Here is an 11,443-nt window from a genome sequence, read left to right as displayed (position 1 = left end):
TCAGCAGCACTGTATTTATGAAGGTCAGTTGGGAGATTGCACAAAAGCATCCCCTCTTGTGCTTCATTTAGACACACAAATCGAGAGTAGGAGCCTTGTACTTTTAGCCTGCCAAGGAGAGTGCTGCTTTCACTCGCTAGCACCGCACTCTGCACCTAGTGCTGGATATCCAATGCAGTAAATAGCTAGACCCAAATATGTTTAGAACAAGCATTAAGAAATGTTTTTTGGAACCTTAAATGCTCTATGTAACTTGGGTCTAAGATCATATTCAATGACCCCTATCATCTGCTTCCAGCTTAAAATACTGAGCTAAAAACTTAACTATTATGCGATTTATTAATAATTATATGGAGCGGAGCAATCTTTAAAGTAATGAAGTGTGTGTGATGATTAGGGTTGCCACCTTTTAAAAAAATCTCTACCGGCTGGTGGAGGGGGCGGGAATAAAAGAGCGGGCCCTGGCTGCAAAGGGGCAGATCGCGACAATTAAGGGGGTGGATCCATGGTGCGCGATTGGCTGGGCCAGTCGTGATGTCAAAGGGGGCGGAGCCACATTGCACATTTAGACTCAAGCCAGCAGCAAAAAGGTAAGTTTTTACTGGGCTGGGTGCAGGCCACGGGCATTTATTTGATGCATTACAAATTTACCGGCAGCTACATTGCCGGTAAATTTGTAATACCGGCCTTTTCTGGTGTTTTACCGGCTAGGCCGGTAAAATACCGGCCAGGTGGCAACACTAGGATGATCAGTATTAAGTAGGGATGTACCAAATACACTATTTCATGAAGGATTTGGCTAAATCTGAACCCTAATATGCATATGCAAAGTAGGACAAAAGAGGGTTAAAAAGAACTGTGCCCTGAAAAAAAATTCAACTTGTTGTTTGTGTGATGAAAGTTACATGATTTTAAGGATTCAGTTTGTCCAGGCACTTGGATGCAGCTGAATCCAAATCCTGCCTTGACCTCAACATAGAACAGTATTCTGGCATTAAAACATGTAGAAAATATATTTTAGGACAACACATTAACATTTTTATGGAAGGGTTACTGGCCTCATAAAGTAAACTGAGCTTATGGTGTTTTACAACTGTAAAGAAATAAGGAAAATAAGACTGTGAATTGATAATGTCACCAATTTATACAGCAGCTGGGACCATGTGGGTAGCTTTGGTAGCTGCTGTAAATGTCCACGGCAGCACAGTGATGTACATTGCGAAACATACTAGAACAGGGGTCCTCAAACTACGGCCCGCGGGCCGGATACGGCCCTCCAATGTCATTTACCCGGCCCACGCTGGCAATTGCCCCATATTTTTTTTAAAAAAAATATAGAAAGCCCGCCTAGGGCGCAGTCATAGGGGGGCGCAATATACAAAAGGAAATTTTTTTTTTCTTTTTCTTTAAATTTTAAACTTTGTGCGGCTGCCCCAGGCCCCCTGCAGAGTTCCGCTCTGCTTCCGACTTCCGAGACCCAGCCAGGCAGTCTCTACTTGTCCTGCTGGCTGGATCCGTCTAGACTAGAGGCAGCAGGGCAGCAGCAAACCGGCCCAGCGACTTGCGCATCCATCCAATGATGCGCCGGCATAAAGAGAGGCGCGCCGGCGTGCACGGTGACGTCAGCAGGGACCTGTGCGCCTGTGTAGTGTGGCCTGGGCCCTGGCGCGTCGTATGGGTGCGGCCGGCGTTCTTGCATGAGGCGCCTCTGACTCATCTGACAACAAGTCTCCTCCTCCTGGCTCCTGACAAACTGTGGGTGGCTGCCTGTGCCTGGTGAGTGGCGACTGAACTGCTGCTGATATTGGACACACAACAACAGGTACAGACTTGGGGGGGGGCTGGGGGGTGGAAATGCATTTTTTTTTGTCACAACAGGTACAGATTTGGGGGGGGGGGGCTGGGGGCAATGAATTTTTTTGGCACAACAGGTACAGATTTGGGGGGGCTGGGGGCAATGAATTTTTTTGGCACAACAGGTACAGATTTGGGGGGGCTGGGGGCAATGAATTTTTTTGGCACAACAGGTGCAGATTTGGGGGGGGAAATATTTTGGGTGCTGCTGGCTGGCACAGGTACATATTGGGGGCAATATTTTGGGTGCTGCTGGCTGGCACAGGTACATATTGGGGGCAATATTTTAGGTGCTGCTGGCTGGCACAGGTACATATTGGGGGCAATATTTTAGGTGCTGCTGGCTGGCACAGATTTTGTGTGCTGTTGGCACAGGCAGAATATCTTGGCTGCTGCTTGCATGGATAATTGATGGATTGCACTTTTCTCTTAGTAGTTGTGTTAAAAGTAAAATGTTGTGGATATTCTAGTATTTGCACTTTGTTTAACCGGATAAAATTATCCTACTGTTTTGGTTTTTATGATATTTTTTTAGTGTACTTTATTTTTGTTTGTTAACATTACATATTTATATAAAAGAAAAGTTTAATTCATTAATGTGTTGTAAGGTTTCTTTATTAAAAAAAACTGTAAGTGATTAGGTGGTAAATGGTCCTACAGAACGGGGGGGGGGCGCTGATTGTTCATTTTTTTTTTTTAAACTATAGTCCGGCCCCCCAACAGTCTGAGGAACCGTGAACTGGCCCTCTGCTTAAAAAGTTTGAGGACCCCTGTACTAGAACGAGGGACAGAAGTGGTCATAACAGTGTGTGAGCTTTGTAACATTGCTCTGTCTCTGCAGAGGACAGCAAAGTAAATAGTAAATGCTGGAAGGGTTCCCTATGCAGGAGGCTTCTAATTACAGTCATTACTTTATAACATGCTTTAGTTCCCTTTGACATTCACAAATAGTTCACACATTCATGACACTGATCAGATCTGTGGAAAAAGTGTTTATTTTATACAACAGCTCATGTGGAGGTAGGGTTTTTTTTTTCTTTAAAAAGGCATCACAATAACCAGTAACATACAGAAAACAAAAATGTAAATTTTCAACATAGTCACAGGCAAAACAAAAGCTGGGATAGCCTCAGTCAATCTACTGCTCTAAAGAAAAATCGATGTGAAATATATATTGTTCATTATGTGTATATCACTTTCCACTTTTAACAACAAAAGGTAACTGAAAACAAGGCACAATCCTCATCATGATTTTCACGCCATAAATTATAGAAAATAAGTGTCCAGTCAGGTCCCCCTCTTCAATAAGCTTCTTCTGTGCAATACTTCAGGTTCAGTTTTTCATATACTGTCCAGTTTCTTCAAGACAAATGGAGCTGTAGATATGGATTTAAAAAAAATGAAAATCAGTTCATCCACAGATATGTAATCTCAGGTTATCTTAAAATGTTAAGGACGAAAGTCACATATACTGATGGGGTTCAAGCTTAACCATTGGAACCAATCAGCTTAGACAGACACAGAAGTATGTGTTGGTAATCATCAGCATTAGTTTCATTCAGCAGACCCATGAGGCAAAGCATAGAACTGCCCTATGCATACTACATGTTGACTGTCATTACTAGACTAAACCTGAATTTTAGAATTGATGCAATTAAATGTTTTTCTTTATCCTTCAAGTTACAAAGCGGAGTTTGACTAATGGACAAGTACAGGTATGAAACCTGTAATTCAGAATGCTCGGTACCTGGTGTTTTTCGGATGAGTGGTGTTTTCAGAATTTGGATCACCATACTTGGTCAACTAAACTAACCATTAAATAAGCCCAATAGGGTTGTTTTTCCTTGAATAAGAATTAATTAAATCTTAGTTGGGATCAACTTTACAGAAATTTTTTTTTAAAAACTTAATTTGATTAAAATGGACATTCGTGTAATTCGGTGCTTTCTGTAACATATAAATATATTTATATATGTTTCTTATAGTTTATACAGGAGCAGTGACCAGCTCCATGTTTTAGCTCCCATCCTTCCCAGCTATAGTCAGGTGATCCCACTAGTGTCTAATAAAAGGGCAGCCAAGTTTGGTAGTTTTTCTTTGAAAGCAGCTAGTAAGTTGCAGGTAAAACTTAGTCCCTTTGTAAAATGTATAATGAAGCAAATTAAATCTTAATGAATCAGATGCAAATTGAGCATAGGACTGGCCAGATATGGGATGACTTTGACGTAGTTGGCCAGCTTAAATATATTGCAATATATGGACAAACAGTCCCTGTTTTGTTTAAAGGGTAAGGCGTTTTCAGTAGCAGTATGCACAAAATGTCTCTGTCTTAAATGTATTGATAATGGGTTGAGTGCAGAGGACCTCTTGTCAAAGCCTCATATATATATATATATATATATATATATATATATATATATATATATATATATATATATATATATATATATATATATATATATATGCGTCCTGTGGGTATCAGCACTCGATACTTGTATGAGTTTGAGGTGCAGGATCAAATTAATGATACAGGTAATGCAAGGATCAGCACACTCGTTTGTAGAAAAGCAAAGTGTATTTTATTTCAACACAATGCTGTGTTGAAATAAAATACACTTTGCTTTTCTACAAACGAGTGTGCTGATCCTTGCATTACCTATATATATATATATATATATATATATATATATATATATATATATATATATATATATATATATATATATATATATATATATATATATATATATATATATATATACACATACACACACAATTTTTTAGACCAATTATGTTAATTAAAGACAGTTTTGCATATGCAGAGCAAATATGTGTCTACATTTAACAGTGCTTTTTGTACCCCTTCTAAGAAGTACAATATTTATGACAAGGGCCCTTAAGGATCAGTTGGCTGTCTCTTGAAGCAATATAACTGAAGAAAACAATACCTAAATGTAATGCTCAGGGTCGGAACTAGAGGTAGACAGAGTAGGCACCGTCCTAGGGCGCAATCATGGGGGGGCGCACTTTTAGGGGGATTTTATTTCTTATATCTTAAAGGGATCCTGTCATCAGAAAACATCTTTTTTTTCAAAACGCATCAGTTAATCGTGCTACTCCAGAATAATTCTGCACTGAAATCCATTTCTCAAAAGAGCAAACAGATTTTTTTTATATTCAATTTTGAAATCTGACATGGGGCTAGACATTTTGTCAATTTCCCAGCTGCCCCTGGTCATGTGACTTGTGCCTGCACTTTAGGAGAGAAATGCTTTCTGGCAGGCTGCTGTTTTTCCTTCTCTATCTAACTGAATGTGTCACAGTGGGACATGGGTTTTTACTTTTGAGTGTTGTTCTTAGATCTACCAGGCAGCTGTTATCTTGTGTTAGGGAGCTGTTATCTGGTTACCTTCCCATTGTTCTTTTGTTTGGCTGCTGGGGGGGGAAAAGGGAGGGGGGTGATATCACTCTAACTTGCAGTACAGCAGTAAAGAGTGATTGAAGTTTATCAGAGCACAAGTCACATGACTTGGGGCAGCTGGGAAATTGACAATATGTCTAGCATCATGTCAGATTTCAAAATTGAATATAAAAAAATTTGTTTGCTCTTTTGAGAAATGGATATCAGCGCAAAATTCTGCTGGAGCAGCACTATTAACCGATTCATTTTGAAAAAAAAATGTTTTTTCCCATGACAGTATCCCTTTAAACCTTGATTTGCTTGACCTTTAATAGTTTTGCAATTGTGATTCGTACTGAAGCAGAAGCACTTCCCACCTCCCTCTTGGCACTGGTACATATTTGTGGGCAATATCTTGGCATCTGCTTGCACTGGTAAACAGATGATATGGGGCAATATGATGGATTTTTGGCTGCTGCTGGCACAGGTACAGATGGGACAATATGAGGGATTGGCTGCTGCTCGCACAGGTACACAGATGTTTGGGGCAATATAATGGATTTTTCGCTCCTGCTGGCACACGTACAAAATGGGGGCAATATAATGGCTTTTTTTGGCTGCTGCCTGCATAGGTACAGATTGGGGGCTTGGGAGCAATCTGAGGGATTGACTGCCATTGGCACAGGTACATGGGGCAACACAATGACTGCTGGTACAGGTACAGGGGGCAATATGAATGGTAAGGTGGGAAATGGTAATGCAATACCGGGTGGAGAGGCACTGATTAAAGCCCTTGCCTAGGGTGCCACAAAACCTTGGCCCGGCCCTGGTAATGCTATACACATAACATAAGCGGTCCCTCAATGGGAAGTCTCTTGTGCAAAGCCGCTCTCATACAGCTGCAAGCCTGCAACAAATGCTGCGTGAAACATTGGATCCGTGTATTTTCTTTCAATCAAATATGTGGAACATTTCAACACTCTTACTGCCCGCGCCCCTCACTCACTGATTTTCAGGAGGGCCACGTATATCAGAAAATTACGAACTGAGGTCAGCACGTCTTGCCGCATCTTTTTCCGCAGCTCCTCTGGGTCACACTTCGGGCCAAGTCCTTCCAGGCGGAACATCTTGCGATGGATTCTTGTGCTGATCAGATGCAGGTACAGGAAAGTTGAAGGGCTGGCTACAACATGCGCATCCCCGGAAGTAGAGGTCGCGCTATCTGGAGGTCATTAGTGGAAATGCCGGAAAATGACGAATCGTACAGGCGCATGAAACGCGCGTCATACGGGCACCGCCGAGGGTCAATGTTCTGCAGTCGTTTATTTTCACGATATCATTATGTACATACAAATTAAGACTTTCTGATCCATTATTATGAGTATTGGCTTGAAACAAGTTTACCAAGAATGGGAAGAGATAAAATGTCACTACAAAACATTGTTGCAAACTTTTTTTGCCAGCATGAAGCGTGATGATGTTTACAATTACATCCTAAACATGTTTTTGGGTTTTGCATGCATAAAGTTTGCAGTGGAATGGAAGGGACAGTCGAGTCACTTCCCAGATGTCCCGTTTTTAGGGGGACAGTCCCAATTTTCACAGCTCCACCTGCAGTCCCTCATTTGTACTGGAAAGTCCAGTTTTCTCTGCACTGAACAGTCAAGAAAAAAAACAACCTTTCTAACTTAATTAGCTTTTGGCAGAGAGCCCAGAACAGCCACAACAGAAGATAAGATATATTTGTAACAATTCAAATGTATCTAGATAAGCAATCTATGCAAATAAGTAATTGTAACAATATAAGATAACAGGTCCCTTGGGAAATGTTAGACTCACAGCTTAAACGGCAATTCGCCTTCATTAGCAAAACTGTAATAACTGATAAAACCACAGAAATATGTTCAAACTTATATAACCTGTGAAATTTTGTAAAATAAACATGGTAATTATGCCCCTGAAGAAGCCGCGCAAACGGCGAAACGCGTCGGGCTGGTGGCATAGGTGGACGGTGGGCGATAAGCTCCCATTTGTTCCCAATGTAGTTAGGTAGGAAAACTTATCTGGGGAACAATTGGAAGGGAGGGTTCTGGGACTGTTACTGGCATCCATACTTATAACTAACTGCAGCAGGCACACTGTTATATGCAGTGTTGAAGGCGTTGTTAGCTCACCGCTCCACCTATAGCCTGGTTTTTAAGATGTTTTTTAGGGACAATGTCCCGGACTTCATTACTTCTACTATGAAGTTGTGTGTTATTCAGTTTGTTGGAGGTGCGTGTATGTGTTTTATTAACCTAGATTAAAAGTTACATTTTATTTTTAACCATTTGCAGTACGTCTGAACTGGTTAGCTTAAAGTCAACAGGGTCCTTAAGGCTTCTTACCTGGCCCAGTTGGCTTTGGTTGTCTTTGTTTTGGTAATATATGTTCTTTAATGAACACTAACCTGCAGACAAACTTTATTTTGAACGAATTTACACTCACATCGGGGTAATTAATTAGGGAGTGTGGCCACAAATTAACCACGCTACTCACGGCCTCTTTTATTTCCAAAATGTTGGGAGGTATTGTTTACCAATACCAGAAGACTAGGGAATGATTATTGATGAGGGAGTAAGTTTGCTCATGATATACACACAAGGACAAGTTTTTTTAAAATTTATATTGGCCACCCAGAGAGGGAGGGTTAGACATATGAAGCCTACCTGTTTTGTGACCCCAGATTTGTGTATATTTGAGCATCTGTCTGGGTTTTATTTTATTATTGTTTTAAATTTGCAGTGGTGGCCAGTGGCATAGTGACCACTTCAGGGGATGATCTTGACATGCAGGGGACACTTTGGTTTTTGTTTGTATATTTATAGTGGCTCAATTTTCTTGCCAGAATCTCAGTCGGTTCCCTGACAAACAGTATTCAGATCAATAAAATTATTTTTAAGGTTTTCCAAGTAAAATTATTGGTCGACACCCTCGAAGGTGGCAGTAGCTTCAGGGTTCCCACAGTGGCATGCTTCAATTGCACATAAAAAGTCAGGAGCAGGAATCACTTTGATGAAGCTAAGCACCCAAACTGATGATATTGGAGAGCTTTTTAGCACGACTGCTTCTGATTTGCAGCAGAATACATAATACCCGGTAGAAATGATAGTAAATAAGCTTATTGCAGCATAACTACTATTTGAAATCTTACAGATTTCTTAAAGGATTCCCAGACATTCAACTTTGAACAGATCAAACTGGCCAATGGACTTAATAAATATATATTTTTTTTGGTCTCCTGAAAAATGTAAAATGTGGGTTCTACTGTATATTCTAAATCCCAGACCGGTGCTCCCCTTTGCTGAAAAGTATACTAGTGTGGGGTAAAACTGCAGGAGTGCAAAACTGCCATCTTCTTCTTCTTCTGGATCTTCTTCTACATTCTGGTTAGGGTGCACATGTGAGTAGAGTGAAAAGCTAAACAAAGCTGACAAAAGGGTGACATTTCACTCTACTGTACATGTGCACCAGGCCCAGGGACGAACAGATGATCTAAGGAGAAGATAATGTATTCCTACGGAAGTACCCTGGGCCAATGCAGTTTTCAACAAAAATGTTGTATCAGTTAAGAGATTATAATCACTTGGGGATGCCTAACGATTGGCTCCCCCAGTAATTTTACTTCTCCTTCCAATAATCACCACTGATTAAGTTGGGAGCTTAGTAAGAATTTGCATTAACACTAAAGTCTAAGAAATAAATAATGCATTACTTTCAAAATGAGAAGGCATTATATTGATGTAACAAAGAGTTTTCTGTAAAATTTCTCATGGTTTGTTGAATTCACGTGGGATAGTTAAACTTGTCATGTGGGAAAATGTACTTTTAGACATAAAAAAACAAGTAAAAAAAGACCAAGGAAGATGCAGATATTTTCTTTTATGTTCAATTATTTGTTTTCCTTCTATAGTGCAGTCCCTTTTATGCTGTCAAGTAAATCAATACTTAGAGATGCACATCCCTTTGGTACTTGGATTGTTTGTGTCTTCCCAGTTGCTTTACTTTACATTTGCCATAATAACTGTTCTAGGATTCAGAGAAGTAGATTATTGATGTGGTTCTGTCTATATCTTGTCATATTAATGTTTGAGCAATATATTTCATTACCCTATACAATTTGCTTACATTTATGTAAAAGCAGTTGCTGAACATCAAGCTTTTGCTTTAAATTCTCTAAGGAATGAATCGACATATCAGCATTATCCACGTTTTCTTTAAGCCCCTCCTGGGTTTTATGGTTTAAATAAAATTGCAAGAAATTGATCTTTTGCCAGCTTACATAATGGCATGCTAACGTTTCAGATATCTTGTAGCAATGTAGAAACAATTCCATTTTATAATGTGGCAATTTAATGACTGTGAAACTTCAATTTTACATACCCTGAATTTAAGTTTTTTGTGGTCCTACCAATTTATAATGCATTTCACAGGTGCTTTTCCCTGATTTTATATATTTTACCGGATTTTACAAAAACCTTTGTCCCGATGTTCCCAAAAATGGGTCTCAGTAATCTGTGAATGTTATTAGTTAAATTAAGAGGTTTGAACTAGTAACCAGATGCATATTTTGTCCTGATACTGGGTGTGCAAATAGTCAAAACTAATTCTAACTTTCATACAGTCATGCACAAATTGCTTATTGCTTTAGGTTGAGTCTTGCACTTGTCCCCGCCCCATCCCCATAGTGTAACATTAATGCCACAATGCTCAATCCTTGTCAGTATTATATATTATTAAACTATATTGTATTTTAAAGTTAAACTGACTCCTGTGTCCTATGAGTACTTGAAGAATAATTTGCTTTGAAATATTTCCCTGATTTAATATTTTCCTGGATTTTACACAGTTTTTTCCTGGTCCTCTCAGAAACGTGAAATTGGCATTCGACTGTACATTCCAATCTGCATCTTTTGCACAACCCATCTGGTTGTTTTGGGATTGTAAAGACCAGAGCAGCAAATGTCTAGCATCTGCAAATTCTTGGAAAAATAAGGAAATATAGCAAGGTATCCAGCAGTCACATTATGCTGATTATATTTTAACATTTAGCACCAAGTGCTGAAAAAGCATGATATATATCTAAGATAATATACTATGAGAGCCCCATAGGTTTGGCATTAGCCACTAATTATTTTGTAATGAAAGCTTTACGAGGTGCATAAAAACTCTTAAAGGGGTAGTTTTAGTTTAACATTTAGTTTAACCTTTAATTTAACATGGCCTACTCTTAGCAATAAAAATAATTTTCCTCCTCAAAAGGGGAGTCAATGACCCAGGCAGCCAAAGAATGATTTCTCTCTGGGGCTACAATTGTATTGTTACTGTTACTATTTATTATTTATGTTTCTAATCAGGGACTTTTCCATTCATCTTCCAGACATTCAATCAAACCACAACCTGGATACTGGGTTAAACCCTAGCGACCAGATAGCTGCTGAAATTCCAGATGGGAGCAATAAAAACAGTGCATGGAGAATGTTTATTAAAGGACCAGTAACAAAATTTTTTTTAAAAAAAATTGTTTATAGACTACAAAAAAACAAAAAATATATTAAACTTTGAAATCGCAAAGTCTTTATTTAGAAATAACTTACCGAAACTCCGCTTGCGCTCCTCTTTAGAAAAGGCGACAGGGCGACGATCCATCATGCGGCGCTCGATTACTCTTCTCTGGCTATCTCCTATAAGGAAGGTAGGAAGGAGGAATCGTGCACTACACGATGGATCACCTGATCGCCTTTTCGGAAGAGGAGTGCAAGCAAAGATTTGGTAAGTTATTTCTAAATAAAGACTTTCCAATTTTAAAGTTTAATGTGTGTTGGTGTTTTTTTTTCGTGGAATATTAACTAATTATTTTGTTATTTTTATGTTACTGGTCCTTTAAGATGATCATTAGACCTTGTCTCTCCTGACCCTTCCAGTGTCCCCTTGTTTGTGAGACTTTTCAGGGTGTGGTATATAATATTTTTGAGCAATTAAATAATTGATTTCCGAAAGATCACCAAAATTCTATTCTACTACTGGCCTTTCAATGATGATGAAATTTACATTTATACAACAATCCTTGCTCAGGAATGTATTTCTCTTACAATTTAAAGGGTATAATTAAACCTTAATAATTTTAGATTAAATATGACCTCTGGCAGC

The 11,443-nt window shown here is 39.2% G+C and overlaps 1 protein-coding gene across 1 annotated transcript; it reads right to left on the bottom strand.

Moving 5' to 3' along the window:
* Positions 1–2,833: 2,833 nt before the first annotated feature.
* On the bottom strand, positions 2,834–6,497 carry LOC108713390 (mitochondrial import receptor subunit TOM5 homolog). The gene is made up of 2 exons (XM_018256493.2): positions 6,261–6,497; positions 2,834–3,230 (listed from the first exon to the last, which is right to left on the bottom strand). Exons 1-2 carry the CDS (start codon positions 6,379–6,381, stop codon positions 3,196–3,198), a joined length of 156 nt encoding a protein of 51 aa, XP_018111982.1. The 5' UTR covers positions 6,382–6,497; the 3' UTR covers positions 2,834–3,195.
* Positions 6,498–11,443: the final 4,946 nt, after the last annotated feature.

Source organism: Xenopus laevis, chromosome 1L, assembly GCF_017654675.1.
Source record: "Xenopus laevis strain J_2021 chromosome 1L, Xenopus_laevis_v10.1, whole genome shotgun sequence".
NCBI classification, from domain to species: domain Eukaryota; kingdom Metazoa; phylum Chordata; class Amphibia; order Anura; family Pipidae; genus Xenopus; species Xenopus laevis.
This window is presented reverse-complemented; position numbering and strand designations above follow the sequence as displayed.